Source organism: Lupinus angustifolius, unplaced genomic scaffold (assembly GCF_001865875.1).
Source record: "Lupinus angustifolius cultivar Tanjil unplaced genomic scaffold, LupAngTanjil_v1.0 Scaffold_243_24, whole genome shotgun sequence".
Classification (NCBI taxonomy): domain Eukaryota; kingdom Viridiplantae; phylum Streptophyta; class Magnoliopsida; order Fabales; family Fabaceae; genus Lupinus; species Lupinus angustifolius.
Window position 1 is genome coordinate 3,787 of NW_017727223.1, and position 17,941 is coordinate 21,727.

General features: G+C 33.7%; 1 protein-coding gene and 1 long non-coding RNA gene across 2 annotated transcripts; one reads left to right on the top strand and one right to left on the bottom strand.

The window, feature by feature from the left end:
• The first annotated feature begins 3,806 nt into the window (after nucleotides 1-3,806).
• LOC109340751 (glyceraldehyde-3-phosphate dehydrogenase, cytosolic-like) lies at nucleotides 3,807-6,734 on the top strand. Its single transcript, XM_019578482.1, has 12 exons — nucleotides 3,807-3,916; nucleotides 4,007-4,030; nucleotides 4,127-4,227; nucleotides 4,482-4,597; nucleotides 4,707-4,806; nucleotides 5,196-5,342; nucleotides 5,427-5,487; nucleotides 5,585-5,682; nucleotides 5,759-5,901; nucleotides 5,987-6,070; nucleotides 6,237-6,326; nucleotides 6,438-6,734. The coding sequence occupies exons 1-12, from the start codon at nucleotides 3,913-3,915 to the stop codon at nucleotides 6,481-6,483; spliced, it is 1,014 nt and encodes a 337-aa protein (XP_019434027.1). The 5' UTR covers nucleotides 3,807-3,912; the 3' UTR covers nucleotides 6,484-6,734.
• Nucleotides 4,806-12,224, bottom strand: LOC109340752. Its single transcript, XR_002106836.1, has 3 exons — nucleotides 12,213-12,224; nucleotides 8,048-8,050; nucleotides 4,806-5,116 (listed from the first exon to the last, which is right to left on the bottom strand). It is a non-coding gene; the product is annotated as an uncharacterized LOC109340752 (long non-coding RNA).
• Nucleotides 12,225-17,941: the final 5,717 nt, after the last annotated feature.

Below are 17,941 nucleotides of genomic sequence, written 5' to 3' on the forward strand. Positions count from 1 at the left end.
TGAATTGAATTGAATTCCAAAGTTGCATCGAATCATCTATATCAAGGGAAGAAAACACTAACCACCCTAACCAAATTAACTAACCGACTAATAAAAACTCAACTATTTTAACATTGTCCCACAAGCTGGAATGTATCAAGCATTCCAAGCTTGAAATAATTGTGTTGAATACGATGATACCATGATAAAACATGGATTTATACCATGATAACACATCTATTTTAACAAGTAGCTCATGAGTAACTTTTCTAAGATTTATAGTAGTCTAATTTACCTCTGGTTGATGAGATCTTCTGAGGGTTATTTTGAATAATTGTACTAATACTCTTATGTTCTAGTAGAGTTAGATGCTAATGCCTCAATATTTTATTATATATATTTTGGGTAAATAATTTTGATGTATTTTTAGTGACTTTAATTTAACAATACTGGTAGATTTTATTTAATACTTATCTGAAGAAGATTGTGGATAAAGAAAATCAGTTTGAAAATTTACCCTATACTTTGAACTTATTTAGTAGAACTTTGGTTGAAGTCATTTATTTTAGTAATACTAAATTGGAATGTTACATCACAAATAATTGAATTATAAGTATTTGTTGATATTAGTCATTGAATTATCACTTTGGACCCGATTGGCTTTCAACATATAAATAATGAATAAGAATAATGATTAAGTCGACCTGAAGTTTGTGAAAATAAAAATCAATCATATACGGAAAAGATAAAATATAATAAATCAATAATCATGTCATAACAAATATTGAAGATCCATCGTAGGCCCTACGCAATGAATTTAACTAGAATAATTGCAAATAATAATAATAATAACATAAAACCATATATATACTCATAATAAAAGAGAAGAGATAGGATATTAGAATTAGTTTGTTGGGTGATTTTTCTTAAATGTTTAATAAGATAGTTATGATGATAATGTGTCTATTTTTTCTTAGTCATGAGGATCCTTTACATTGGAACATAGTTATTAAAACCGTATCGTACCGGCCGGTTTAACTGGAAAATCGGTAAACCGGGTCTCTAACCGGTACGGTGCAGGTGTTGAACCAGCCAAGTATCAAAACTGGTCAAAACCGGTCAAAACTGGTGAACCGGCCAGTATTTTACTAAACCGGCCGGTTTATACACATATTTTTTTTTTTAAAAAAAACTTAAAAACTTAAAAATTCATTACAAGGTGACACATCTTTCCAACCATTCTTCAACCCCTTCAAGGCACATACTTCCAAGACATACTTAGATTACACATTTTGGTTCCTAACGTGACATTTGTGTAATCTTGGAGTACTGTCTGAAGATAGGATTTAGTAGAAAAGTATAATATTCATATGAGACAACTTTGACTCATTGGTGTTAAATGTTAAAACTCCAAATTTATTTGTTTTGTAGAATGAGTTGTGAACTTATGTCATTTATTTATATTTTGCGGTTGTTAAGTGATACTTTTGGTTTGATATATGTTTTTTAATTTAGACTTTGAATTTGTTAAAGACTTAAAGTTGTTTATTTATGTGAATTTTGAGTACATTATAAATATTGATTATAAATTTGAGATACCTATTTGGAATTTTTTTTTGTTATAGGTTTATATATATATAACCACTGTACCATTATACCAGTACCCTGACCGGTTTAATAACCGGTACGGTTTTAACAACACTGCATTGGAAGACCATCTCATCAAAGACATTAACAATACTAGTTTGTTTTCTTAATCATCTGTAGTTAAAGTTTATTTATTTATCAATTATTTTTTTGCTATTTTTAAATGGAATATAATTGAGATAATTCTCATAAACAGAATGTTTTTTTTTGTATAATCACTCATCACTCTCTAGATAATGAATCTCTTTCAGATGTGTGATTGCTCATTCCAATATCTTATTGTTATAAACAATATGTTTTGTTTAAACAAATAAAATATTACCTTTTAACAAAGTGATAAATGCTTTTACTTTAATAGAATATTTTAGTTTAGGTAATTAAAATTTAAAATTTGAAATCCAGAATTTGTCTTTCTTAATTAAATATTTGATGTTAATTTGCCATTATAGTAGTTCATATTTACTTTTTTGTGTTGATATATTTTTCTGTAGTTTTTTGATGTATTTTTTCTATTCTAATGTAAATGTAAATATAAAATTGAAATATTCAGTAATTGATATCATAGCATGTGATATGACTCTCCAGTTAAAATGAATGAGGACTTAGATTATTTCTACTTTTCTTTTTCTAAAGACAGGAAAATTTTGAGAAAAATGTTATAAGATGAGTTTTAAAATTATATTATATATACTATGGTGTAGATGTACTTTGTGTATGCCAGTCAATATTGCATGGTGCTACATCTTTAATTTTTATTTATTTCATTTTTTATAATTAAAATATATTTGTTTATTCGATGTATTTTATATTATAATTTTTGTGTGTTTACGATAATGTTTAGCTTAAGGTGAGAGGTGTGATTAATGATGTGTTGGTGGTGGTTAATTGAGATTATATGATTTTTTGTAAAAATTAAATAATGTGAATGACAAAGTAGGAAGTGAAAATTACACCATGATGGAAGTTACACCAAGTTTTGTCTTTATACATAGTATATAAGTATAGATAAAAAGTGGTTGATTAATATACCTTACTTAAATAAATAAATACATACTATGACATAAATACATAGGTATCCTTTAAAAATAAATGATTTTAATAATTCTTTATTAATGATAGCAATAATTATATATTAATTACTTCATATGAATATCATATTTTTAGAGAAAAAAATGTTTAAATTTAACTGTTGTATTCAAATTTCAAGATAGTATTAAGTACTTTTAATATCAATTATATATTTACCTCACTATCATGGAAATATAAACAAAGAAAGAGTATAAATCAGCAAGTAATTTATGAGTTCTCAAATTCAATTTAAATTCTATTTTCCATAAATATAAGAATGTACAAAGATATTGCAATTCAAATGAAATTCAAATATATATTCCTTTTATAATAAAAAATCTAATTAATAAGGTAAACTCTATTGGGAGATAGTTTGATTTTTTTTAATATTTTTGTTTATTTATATATAAAATTTGTTTTTTTATTTAGGCAAAATTATCTTTACACATCTACAAAGATTAATCTTAAACCATCACACTAATAAGAATTAATTTAGTAAAATTTTAACAAAAAACATATTTAGATCCACCGGTTTTATAAGAAAAAACAGTCAAACATCATTTAAACAATTTCACTTTTTTGTAGTTTCCATTTTTAGACAGGTTTTCAATTTCTTACTTTTTTATGTTGATTCTCCCTATTATAAAAATTTATATACAGATAATGAATCATGCACTGTTTATTTATATTATTTTTATTTAAAAATCAATCTTAATTAAGAATAAATAAGGAATTATATACTAAGTAACGTACTAACATAACACTTTTATATATCTTTTTCTCTTAATTAGTGTGAATCTTAATACCCCAATTCAACTAGTTTCTCTCTATTTTGATCAGTGTGAAACTTAATACCACAATTCAACTAGTTTAAGAAGGCAATGTTTTTAGATACTATCCAAATTTAATAGAAAAAGTGAATGAGAATCCAAATTTAATAGAAAAAGTGAAGAAAAAGGGAGATGCCTCTAGTTGCAGCGGATATTCTGTTGGCGTGAGACCACAGGAAAGCATCCGAAAAACCAAACAGCTAAATCTAGCGCAGTATCACGAGCCATACACCGGTCCCGTAGTCGATTATAATCTCTCACACTCACCTACCATTTCTTCTATAAATACAAACCCTACTTCAGACACTTTTCCTATTCTGCTATTCACTATCTTCAACTTCCAACAAACAACCCTCAAACTCTTATTTTCTCTACCTTTTTCGCACTCATGGGTAAAATCGATTTCTTATTTTTTCTGCTTTTATCTATAATTGATTACTTAGATTAATCTCTTATGATCTGATTTTTGTTTTTTTTATCAGGCAAGATCAAGATCGGAATCAACGGTAAACTCATCTCTTTCCTCTGATCTTTCATGTCGTCCATCAGATTAGATCGATTATTTATTTATTTTATTTATTATTATTGTTTATATGACACAGGATTCGGAAGAATCGGACGTTTGGTCGCTAGGGTTGCTCTTCAGAGAGACGATGTTGAACTCGTCGCTGTTAACGACCCCTTCATCACCACTGATTACATGGTAACTCTTCTATTTTCAACCGATCTAGTAACACCTTTTTAGTGGCCCGATGCACGAGACTCTAATTTAAAATCTATATTTTACTTCACAGAACCATAACTACTTTAAAAAGAAACATTGTTTTTTGTTAATTGAAATAGTATCATTTAATTTTAAGTCATAAACATTCTCACCTTCCGTAAGTAATCTGAATATTTTTTTAATAAATAGATCTGAATAATAACGCTATTCTTGGTTGGGTTTTGGTTATGTAGACCTACATGTTCAAGTACGACAGTGTTCACGGACAGTGGAAACATCATGAGCTTAAGGTGAAGGACTCTAAAACCCTTCTCTTTGGTGAGAAGTCCGTTGCTGTCTATGGACACAGGTACTGATCAGTTTTTATCATTGTTGTTGTAAATGAAATGCATGTGAATGTAAATGAACATAAGAGTTCTTTAATTTTAAAGAGGTATTTAAGAGTTATTGATGTTCAGGAACCCAGAGGAGATCCCATGGGCTGAGAGTGGTGCTGAAATCATCGTTGAGTCCACCGGTGTTTTCACCGATAAGGACAAGGCTGCTGCCCATTTGAAGGTCTGTATTTCATCCCACCATTTCCACAGTTTGTTCTTCTGTGTCATTTATTATGCCTGGAATGCTGTATATGATTTCTTAGTTTTCATACCTTTTCTATGTTTTTTGGATAGTTAGAGTCTGTTTGTGAGTTGAGTTTTTCGGAGGGGAAGAAAGGGAAAGGGAAAGCTTCAAAGCCATTTCACAAGTAGAAGTTTTTCCTTTTTCTCTAAAACCTAATTCGCAAACAGATCCCAAGTTGCAACGCTTACTATAATAGTAAGCTTATTTTTGTTGTGTGCTTGATTGTATAATGTGATCTGCAACCACACTTTGTCATTATGGTTTGTTCTTTTAGTTTTATCTAATGGAGATTATAATATTTGTATGTCCTGTTTGTTATAATCCAGGGTGGAGCAAAGAAGGTTATCATCTCTGCACCCAGCAAAGATGCTCCCATGTTTGTTGTTGGTGTTAATGAGCATGAGTACAAGCCAGAGCTTGACATTATTTCTAATGCTAGCTGTACAACCAACTGCCTTGCTCCTCTTGCCAAGGTTCCTATTCCTCCAGATTCTTTGCACTGTTTGTTATGTTCTTGCTTATTATATGATCCTGATTGTATTGTGTGGATTTTGTAGGTTATTAATGACAGATTTGGAATCGTTGAGGGTCTCATGACCACTGTCCACTCCATTACTGGTAGGTTCTGGTGGTAGTTGGTTAATGATTACCTATTGTGAGTTCTGAATTATGTCATGCTGCATACTAAGTAGGGTTTTTCTGTTTTGCGAATCAGCCACTCAGAAAACTGTTGATGGGCCATCCAGCAAAGACTGGAGAGGTGGAAGAGCTGCTTCATTCAACATCATTCCTAGCAGCACTGGTGCTGCCAAGGTGAATATTTGACCCTGTTTTATATATGCAACATTTTCTTGCTTTGCTTTTCTCATTCTTGTTTTATGGTGTGAAGGCTGTTGGCAAAGTCCTCCCAGTTTTGAATGGAAAATTGACTGGAATGGCTTTCCGTGTTCCTACCGTGGATGTCTCTGTTGTTGATCTCACAGTCAGGCTAGAGAAGGCAGCTACCTATGATGAAATTAAGAAAGCCATCAAGTAAGTGCACACTACATTGATTCGTCGTACATTACATGTTATTGCTCTCTTGAATCATTTGATTTAATAATGTTTTCTTTCTCAGGGAGGAGTCAGAGGGCAAGTTGAAGGGGATCCTTGGTTACACTGAAGATGATGTTGTCTCCACTGACTTCATTGGTGACAACAGGTATACATTAATATATTATTATGTCATGCAGCTCGGCGGTTGTCGAACACGATGATGGGTATTGGTGATGGTGCCGTGCCTATTGATTTTTACATTACCTTAGAAATGGTTTATCTTTGTTTTTGTATTAAGGTCATAAATTGTGTTGTTTTGATCATTGTTTCAGGTCAAGCATTTTTGATGCCAAGGCTGGAATTGCATTGAATGAGAAATATGTGAAACTTGTGTCATGGTATGACAACGAGTGGGGCTACAGGTAATGAAAATGCACTATATGTGCCAGCATATTTGTTAATTCAGATTTCAGCTTATTTTTAACTCATGCATAGATCAAAATCTAAAATCTACTTTTTATGCGGTCTTGCAGTACCCGTGTTGTTGACCTGATTGCTCATGTTGCCAAGACTCTTTAAGCTGGTGGTTCTGCAAAGTAGCTTTATGGATAGCTTTGTTCCATTTCGCTTTTTCCTTCATTGTCCATCTGAGATGTTTGAATAAATCGTTCTTATCTTGTACCGTCGGTGCTGCTCTGTGAGGAGCGATAACTTTTTTTGGTTGCCTTTTGTGGATTTTGGATTTTAATATACTTGATGTAATTGGCTTCTAGCTGATTGTTGCGGTTAAATGATATTCGCTGTCCTCCATTTATCATTGGCTGTTCTAATTTCAATCCTGCGCTCATGGCCCCTTCATTTACAAGGGCAAGATAACATTCTTAATAATTAAACCAAGTTGGCATTTTAATAATAATTATAATAATATTAATAATTAAGATAACGTGATATTATTGGCTTTTCTAATTTGAATCATGCGTTCATTGGCTTATAGTTGATGCTGCACTTCTCACCACACCTATGAGGTGCAGCACCATAATCAAACAAGATAGTAACAACAGACTTAATAAAGTTTCTATTTTTTCACTAGTGATTGGTTTCTTTATTTTCTTGTAAATTAGTTTTGAAGTTAAAATATCTCCTACTATAAATATAAAGTATCGATTCATTATTTCTTTTAGTTACTAAGATTATTTTATATTTTTTTAATTTTTTTATAAAAATATTTCTAAAACAAAAGAAAAAAATATAAATTCTACACTTTTAATGGGCGAAAGAGATAAGTTATATGATGAGATACGTTATATGATGAAATACTTTATATTCTACTTTTATTTAGCGGAGGGGAATCACTTGTTCCAACATTCAGTTTAAAAGACTTAGACCATCTCCAATGACAAACAACTTTTTTATTCTTATTTGAGTCTTAGAAATTATTTTATAATTTATTATAACTCTCCATGAAATAAGAGCAATAAATATTTTTTTCTCACAATCATAAACATCATTCTTATTCTTGTTTGGGTCCCACAACATTTGTCTTTTTCCCACATCTTTCTTTTGGTTAAGAATAACTAAGAGTTGTTCTTATTTAAGAACAAAAGTAAGGAAATAAAAACAACACAGTGGAGAACAAAGTAAAAATGTTCTTATTCCGTTAAAAACAATCTTAAGAATACCCGCTGTGGTTACTCTTATTGTACATCTTAGTCATCAATTTTATGGAAATTCAGTAATTAGAATTAATGAGTAGATCTAAACTATTTAATTTCTATAGAATTGATGATAAGATATGAATTAAGTTTTTTAAACTTAAATGAATTCCATCTCTTTATTTAATATACATAACTATAGTCTGAACAATCATATATAAAAGTGATAAATTATCATTTACTACTTCTCATAAACATTTTATTAAGTTGACATATAGCAGAATAAAATAATGTAATGTACCAACAAAAAAGAATAAAATAATTCAAAAGGGTTGGATTATCTAAAATACATCTTCACTCCAAATCATTTTCTGAAATAATTCAAAAGGTTCGGATTTTATCGAAACATAACATAATCTAATATGGGCAACATTAAAATCATGTAACATAAGAGAAACGAAAATTTTATTAACTTCACATTCAATTTGAACATTCTATCATTAGCATAACCCTTCCATGCAAAGATGTCATCGTTTGTGATGATGTAAAAGTTAGCCCCAATAGTTTGAGGAATTTTAGCCTTATTACGGAGGTAACTAAAGACTGGATTATTATCTCGTTTCTGGTTATGTATTACTTTCAAGATTAAAGTCTTTCAAGTGAGTTAAATTTCTAAATTTCCATAATAGGCCAAATGGGCTTAATCATAAAATCCCCAGAGTTCCCCCTAAATGGATGACAAATTATATTGTCTAGAACATTTTATTTTAATATTTCTGTTTTAAGAATTTACCTTTCAATCAAGATGTTGCCAAGTGTAAGACTAATATCATAATTAGGGTTTGCTTATTGTATTTAAATTGAACAGCTTTCCTTTGATGAATATATGAAAAATCTAGAGCATTGATCAATCTCTTTTATTGTCTTTAATTTCCAGAATTATTAACTTCATTGATAGAAACCCTCTATCAATTTGGTACTTTCATCTTCCTCATGTCTCCTAAAAACCCTTCTCAACCCTTGGATGATCCTTTGAGCAACATTATGGAGAAACTCTCCTCTATGGAGCTCCATTTTGCAGCAAGTCAAGAACTTATGCAACAAACCATGAACACTAGACATGAAGAGCTACAATCTGTCATTTCAGATTTGAAATTTCAGATCCAACATAAACCACCTCCTTCTCCACCCCCTGGTTTCTCTGACCAGTCATTCTCTACCTCCATGCACTCTTCTACCTCCAATCTTTATCCTAATCTCAAACCCCAAAAATTAAACCTTCAATCATTTGATGGATCTGAACCATTGGATTGGATTTTCCAGGCGGAACAATTCTTCCAACTATATCAGATTACTCCTCCAAAACGTATGGAGTTAATGGTTCAATGATAGGAGAAGCACTCAGCTAGTATAAATGGATGTTCCAAAATCAGCAACTCACAACCTGGGATGATTTTACTAGGGACATCCAACAATGTTTTGGTCCATCAACTTATGATAACCACCAAGCAGAGTTGTTCAAGTTGAGGCAATTTACCACAATTACTTATTATCAGAGGCGTTTTGAAAAGCTTTCTAACAAAGTGGTAGGTTTTCCCCCTGAAATGATGTTAAATTGTTTTATTTCTGATCTTAAAGTAGAAATTCGTAGGGAATTAGCAATTTTACAACCTCATTCAATTAGTCATGTTATCGCTTTAGCTAAGTTGATTGAGAGTAAAATTAATGATGAAAAACCAATGGTACGTTTTCCACGACCCACTACTCAGCACAGCGTCTCATCAGCCGCTGGATCTATTTCTGCACCACAAAATAAAGTGGCCATTAAATGTTTAACAGCAGCCCAGATGCAAGAACGAAGGGTCCATGGTCTTTGTTATCACTGTGATGAGAAATACATTTTTGGTCACAAATGCCAACCTAAGCAATTTTTCTTGTTTGTGATTGATGATGACCCTACTGAGCTATGCAATCTAGACTCAGGGTTGAAAACATAGGTGAACACTTCTCCTATTATCACCATAGAAAATTCTCCACTAGAGAACCTTGAAGAATTTGTTCATTTTCAACTCTCTGCCCAAGCACTCAAAGGCAATCCTTCGCCTAGGACACTCAAATTTCAGGGTCTTATTCATGGTCACCTGGTTCATGTGCTGGTTGACACAAGCAGTTCTCATAATGTTATGCAATCACGAATAACACAGTTCCTCAGATTTGAGATTTTTCCTACCCCTAAATTTCTAGTAATGGTGGGAAACGGGGATCATATTTATTGCACCGGTGTGTGCAGAGAAACTCCACTACAATTGCAACAACAACTTTTTCTGGTACCATCCTACTTACTACCTATCCAAGGGAAAGATTTGGTCTTGGGTATTGAGTGGTTACAAACACTTGGACCTATTACCTCCGACTTTGCTATACCATCAATGTCCTTCTACTATGACAACAAAACCATTACTCTCATCGACCAAAATTCCCAAAACCAACTAAACAGACTCTATTGCAGAAATGTTTTGTATTTCCTTCCCATAACCAAACCCAACTACTACTACCACACTACCTACTGACACTCTTTCACCCAACCCTACAAACCAAGAAATTCAAGCTATCCTAGACTCATTTACCCACATATTCAACCCACCTAAAGGACTACCACCCTTCAGACCCCATGACCACCGCATTACCTTATTGCCCAACTCCCAACCTGTTAATGTTAAACCCTATAGATACCCTCACCACAAAAAAGATGCCATGACCAAACTCTTATCTTACATGTTGCATGAAGGGATTGTCATCCCAAGTACAAGTCCATTTGCTTCTCCGGTATTGTTGGTGAGAAAGAAAGATGGAACATGGCGGTTCTGTGTTACTTATCGTAGCCTCAATGCTATTACAGTGAAGGATCGTTTTCCGATTCCTACAATTGATGAACTTATTGATGAAGTTGGAACTGCCACAATCTTTTCAAAAATTGATTTGAGATATGGATATCACCAGATTTGGATTCGACCAGAAGATACGCACAAGACTGCTTTCCGGACTTTCGATAGGCACTATGAATTCTTGGTAATGTCGTTTGGGCTTACAAATGCCTCATCCACTTTTCAGTCCGCAATGAATGATTTACTATGACCCTATCTACGCAAGTTTGTGCTGGTATTTTTTGATGATATTCTGGTTTATAGCCCTACATTAACAGATCATGTTAGTCATCTTCAATTAATTTTACGTTTGCTATCTGATCATCAATTTTATGCTAAAATGTCGAAGTGTACTTTTGGAGTGAAATCGGTTGCATATTTGGGCCATATTTTGTCAGCCAAGGGGGTTCAACCTGACCCCGATAAAATCCAAGCCATTGTTGAGTGGCCCGTTCCGTGTTCATTAACACAGTTACGCGGGTTTTTGGGCCTGACTGGGTTTTATTGTCGTTTCATTCGAAACTCGCTGCTCACGCCACTCCACTCACGTATTTATTAAAACAATCACAGTTTACATGGTCATCTATGGCACTAGATGCTTTTACACAAATGAAACAAATAATGACACAAAGCCCCGTGTTAGTGCTTCCGGACTTTAATGTTGTCTTCGATGTTGAAACTGATGCGTCTGCATTAGCTATTGGAGCAGTCTTGTCACAAAATGGACACCCAATTGCCTTATTCAGCAAGAAACTGTCTACTCGGATGCAAGCCGCCTCTGCTTATGTCCGGGAATTATTTGCTGTTACACAATCAGTAATGAAATGGCGTCAGTATCTTCTTGGCAGATATTTTCGGATATTTACTGACCAACAGAGTTTGAAACATATGTTAACTCAGAGTTATCAAACCACATAACAACAACGATGGGCAACGAAATTACAAGGATTTCACTATGAGATATTTTACAAACCTGGTCGTGACAATAGATTTGCTGATGCTCTATCACGATGTGAGTCAGCAGAATCGATCTTAGTGTCCTTGAGTTCCCCTGTCCCATCAGTCTTGACTCAATTTGCTCAGTATTATGCCACAACAGAGGGCAAACAATTAGTGGAAAAGCTTCTGAAATCTTCTACAGAGATTTATCTTGAAAAAAATGGGTTGCTATACTACAAGACTAGGCTTTATATACCTGCAGATATTGGGCTGTGAGCAATATTGCTTTCGGAATATCACTCCACTCCGATGGCTGTACATTCGGGCCTCAAACCGACTATGGCTAGACTAGCAGCGTCGTTCTTTTGGCCTGGGCAATACAAAGACACAAAGCATTTCATTAAGCATTGTCTTATATGTCAACATAACAAATATGTGCCAACAAAACTACAAGGTAAACTTCATCCATTACCTGTACTCACCAAGTTTGGGAAGACATTTCCATGGATTTTATTACTTCCCTTCCTCCATCATATGGGTACACAGTGATATGGGTTGTTGTGGATAGATTGACTAAGTACGGTCATTTTGTTGCACTACCAAGTCATTTCAAAGCAACTCAGTTAGCCAATCATTTCACTACTGAAATCTTTTGCCTTCATGGCATCCCCAGAACTATTGTGTCAGATCGGGATAAGCTATTCTTGAGTAGCTTCTGGAAAGAATTTTTTCATCTGCAAGGAACAAAGCTTTGTTTTAGTAGTGTTTATCATCCTGAATCGGACGGTCAAACCGAAGTGATGAATAGGGGATTGGAAGCTTACCTGCGGTGTTTCACCAGTGACCATCCAAAAAAATGGTTCACGTTTTTGTCTCTTGCCGAGTATTGGTACAACACTTCTAAGAATTCATCCACAGACATGACCCCTTTTCAGGCTCTCTACGGAAGACGTCCACCGACCATCATTGACTACACAACGAGCCGAAGTTGAGACGCAGAACTAAACATTTCCCTACATGAGAGGCAGCTATTAATCACTCAGCTAAAAAATAATTTGTATAAAGCTCAACAAAGGATGAAGATATAGAGTGATAAACATAGATCTGACCGTGTTTTTAGCATCGGTGTCTGGGTTTGGTTGAAACTTCAGCCGTACCGGCAACACACAATGACAAGAAGGGCAAACCAAAAGTTGAGCAAGCGTTTTTTTGGTCCTTACTATATTCTCCGACATATAGGAATGGTAGCATATGAACTTGCACTACCGAAAGGCTCTCAAGTGCACCCGATTTTTCATGTTTCAAAGCTCAAACCGTTTTGGGGAACCCCTTCCATATATACACAGTCTCAACTTGTGTTAAATTCAGAGGAAGGAAGCAATGAAGAAAAAAATTTAGGGTGTAAAGAAAAGGGAGAAGACAGAACAACAACTCAGTCTGCAGTGACAAAAACACAAAATGAACTACTGAGTTCCACTTCAAAGCTAAAGCAACACGTGAAGGGTGACACATTAACTATAAGGGGAAAAAAAATAATTTCCGGATTTCAAATTCAATTATGGAAGAAGAAATTATTACATTGGGGTCCAAACAACTCATTAATGGGAATAAAAAAGGGACCTTCACAGTTCCCCTTGTTCACGCTGCACAAGGCTGGAACGAATTACCACACGATAATTGAAACGGCTCCACTGCCAACGCGACACGCGTCCCACGCGTGACAGAAAAGCAACGGCTCCCTGCTGCCAATGGTCCACGCATTAATAAGCTTGCTACATGCATTAATGAGCCTGCTGCACACTGTGCCACTCGTTCCGAGCTCCCCAATAACACGGTGCCACACGTTCTACACACAGTAGAAAAGTTAGCCGGTCAACAACCCCTATCCCTTATCTCTACAAGGAAATCTTCTCCCTCCACCCAGAACGTGCCACCTCGGATTCCCTATCCACAAGAATCTATCACAAGGAATTTCAAAATCTCTCCCTTATCCAACCAAATGGGCTTCACGGATCCTACTATGGCCACAGATCCCATTCCATCTCCAGCAGAGCCAACCGAATTCGGCCTCAACCTTGAGGATAAGGTTGTTATTCATGGGGAGAGTATTGATAGGCCAAATGGGCTTAATGATAAAAGGCCCAAAGTTCCCCCTAAATGGATGACAAATTATATAGTCTAGAACCTTCTATTTTAATATTTATGTTTTAAGAATTTACCTTTCAATCAAGATGTTGCCAAGTGTAAGGCTAACATCATAATTAGGGTTTGCTTATTGTATTTAAATTGAACAGCTTTCCTTTGATGAATATATGAAAAATCTAGAGCATTGTTCAATCTCTTTTATTCTCTTTAATTTCCAGAATTATTAACTTCATTGATAGAAACCCTCTATCATTCCACTTCCATCAACATTAGTTGTATGAGAATCACCCAATCTCAATTCCTTATCATCAACAGTGGTGTATATTTTGAACATAGAGGATCATAATAGACCTGGCGTGAAGCATCAATGTCTACCCATATCCAATCTAATCCACCAAAATAAATAATCTTAGTGATCATAGCCACAAATGACTCTTCATCCAGGTTAGCCTGTAGAGTGGGTCAAGTCCCGTTCTTGCACTTGCGTCCTATATGATTTGGTTTGCCACAATTTTACCACATAAATAATACACCAGTGTCATTTTTATTAGGGGGTCTCTACTTCCCATATTGGTTTCCTGGAAAGTTCCATTTCTGCTTGTTATATTTTTAATTGATGTTATGGTTCTGATTCTTGAAACTCTTGGCTATGGTGTTCAAAATCGCACTAGTGAATTTTCTCTATATTATTATTTGATTCAACAAGCTCGTCATCTTTCTAGGTTTGTTTTCTTTCTTCCTCCATAATTCTCAAGCAAATAATCAAACTCTTCAACGAAAATTCTTTAGTTCTATGCCTAAGAATGTTTTTAAAATCATTCCAAAAAGAGGAAGTTTGTTTATGATTATAACTACTTGAAATTGTTCATCTAAGTTCATATCTATAGAGATAATTTCATGTGCAATCCTCTAGAGTTAACGAGACAATGCAATCATCTAGTATTTGAGATAGCGACTCACAACATACTTCTTTGTTCTATCATCACACTTCTTTTGTAGAGCATCATAGACCTCCAATAGAGTTGGTTGCAACATGATAGTCATATAGGTCATAAGACACTGAGCATGATATCCATGTAGAGAAAATCATTTTCTTCCTTAGCGAAAGCAAGATTGAAGAACTTGTGCAATACATGTTTTGATGAGGAAGTTAAAGCTAATGGCAAAACAAGACTACACGATAATAAGAAAGCTAAGATGTACTTTACATTATCTTAGATTGTGCTTTATGGTGCATTTTGTATTTCATAGGTCTATGATGAATGTGGTAAAATCTTACTTGTCTAAAACACTCATATCATTTATCTATAAAATTTAATGATATTGGATTGAGGTGTTTACTTAAAGGCGAGTTCTTCTGTTTAGATATTCGAACGTGTGTCAATAATGAACGATAATTGATTATACATTCATTTATCTAAATTCGTTTTGCTATGAAACTGATTTTAAAGCATATATATGATAATGATTCAGTGATAATTGATTATGAGCCGTTGAAAAAAGTCGATTATGACTTAGTGATAATCGATTATGAACTGTTGAAAATAAATAATCAATTATGACTTAATGTTAATTAATTACTTGGTGATTGAAACTGAAAATAATTGTTTTTAAGAGCTACAAGTTCCACATATCCAACATATCGTATCCATTTAATTTCAGAAAATATGGAAAATTTTCAAAAATCCACTTTAGAGAGAAACTCATAATTGAAGAAATTGATTTTTCATTCTGAAATCCACTGCATACATTTCTAATATACATCATATTTGTTATCTTTAGATACAAGTAATTAGAGTTATTTGAAATTTTGTGATCTCTAATCATTTATGTAATTTCTACGCGTACAAGGTGTAATTCGTACATAACAAAGTCAATATATATTTTTGTTCAGAAAAGATAAAAAAAGTGAGAAGTGAGGAATCTTCTTGCCAAGTAGTTTCAATAGGTTTGTTTCTCTAGAGGTTGTGAGGTATTAACATCATAGAAGTCAAACAAGCTAGATTAGGATTGAACTCAACGTTTATTTATCTTTAATTTGTTAAAAATACTCAAACCACAATGAGGGGCTAAATGTAGCCCAGGTGGACTGATGTTAACCGTGATAAAATTGTCTTTTATTTCTCTCTAACACTAAATTCTTTAAAGCTTTTACTTACCGTGTTTGTTTTAATATCTTTCTAGTATTTCATTATTCATCATTGTTTTGATTAAAAATTTCATCTTGGTTCGTTCTTGATCTCATTCGATTCAATTATTTTCCAGTTTTGTGTTGATAATTGGTCAATAATTGAATATCAATCAATTATAATAAGCATAATTGATTTAACATTTCGTATAATCGATTATTAACCAACTAAACTAAAAATAGTTGCATGATTGATTATTAATAAATTAATTGGAAAATCAATTATTTGAGAATTGAAATAATAAGTATTTTTTAGGAGTCTCACATTGAGTAGAATAGTAAACTCAATGTGGTACTTAAGCCATGAGGCTCTCCCTCCTAATAGACTAGTCTTTTGGGTTGGACTCTCCTCATGAGCTTAAATCCTAATAATTGATGCTTTCATTGAGAGCTGCGTCACGGAAAGAGCTACCTATTGGTTAGATTAAGGTAATTACCGAATACTGATAGGTGAGGGAATTCGCCAAAAGAGACAGGACTACCATCGAGTCAGTGTCGATAGAGTGAAAGCCGCCACGGACGTCGGCCCTTAAGGAGGCGGCAATGTTAGGAGTTCGTAAAAGTTTCAATCATACTCAAAGAGTGGAATAAACATGAATAACATGATTGAACACGACTAGAGATGGCAAAACAGGCATTGCCTGCGGGCGCGCCCACATAGCCCACATATTTTTGCGGGCATGTCATAGAAATTTTGCCCATTTTCCTGTTTTGCCCGGCCCGTTTTGCCCGCTTAGTTTGTGGACATTTCCGTTGGGCATGCGGCGGCCCATAAACATAATTTAAGGAAAAAGTAAGAAAATTTTAAATAAGTTATGATGTAATGTGATTTTTAATTCCTAAGAAAATTGTAATCTAATGTGATTTGTTAAACTTTCTATAAAATATAAAAAAAATTGTTAATTTTTTATCTTCAACTACTTTATTTAATTTCATTTCATTTATTATATGAATTTTTTTATTTTTTTAAATTATTTAACAATGCGTGCGGGCCGCCCGCAAGCCCGTTAGCCCATTTTAAAATGGGGAGGGCAATGAATTTTGTCCGTTAACTAATGCGGGCATGCCCACGCCTGCTTAAATTTTTGCGGGCGTGTGTTAAACGGGCTGGGCGGCTCGTTTTGCCATCTCTAAACGCGACTCTTCAATTAAGTTTGGTGCTATTAAATACAAGATGAACATAATCTTTGAAATAAGTGAGAGATTTAAATGATATTCAACTTGTTCACATATTCTAGAATGTTGTTCAATTATTCAAACATTGAACCTATTTATAGATGAGACAATTATTACTATAATCGTTTATGTTAAGCCAAAGTTTCTAATTGAAATTAATATCCATGAAAACTTTTTCTTTGCTTTAGCTTGACTTTCTCTTGTTTATGCAATGCCATTAACGCTTCATAATATTTCTAAAATGAGAATTTAATGCTTCATGGTTATTGAAGCTTTCTGATGACAGATATAATTGGTAGTCTAAAAAATGGTGACCAACATACTTCTTTTTTAATTTGTACTGTACAATTTCCTTTAGTAGTAATAAAGTACCGTTGTCTCATACAAAAACGTATGAATTGAAGGATTTTGTCCATTGGATAATGATAGGAATCTCTTAACAGCAGAAAAATAGCACAAGAAGTTGATAAGAAAATAACAGTGTAGAGTATTTTATTGATGGTGCAGTAAATAGAATAGGAAATAACATAGTATTGGAAGAAAAGATAAGGTAATGACAATAGGAATATTTCCTCTCCTTGTGACAGATTGCCACCCCAAACTACCAAATGATTGCCTGCTTCAAACCTCCACATTCCTTCCTCAAAAACACACCCTCTGAATCTGCTCCCTTCTTTCTCTTTCTGCCACGTGTGAAGTTAGTTACTACCATGTGCCTCAATTTCTATTTCTTCCTTTCTTCCTAATTTGCCCTGATCTTTCTTACGTTGTCTCTGATATACCCTTTGGATTGGGGGTCCATCAGATAACTATTTCTTCTATTTGATTCAAACCATGTCTTTAGAGATGTTCTTTTTTTCATTCTTGATTCAAATAAGTTTATCATTCATTCTTCTCTGGTTGACTACTTGAGTTCTTCATATTCAGAGTGTAATGTCTAAAAGTAGCATTCGTGCTCAGAAATGTTGGTTAGTTTCATAAATGGCTTCGTTGAAAAATGGTCTTGAGCTTAG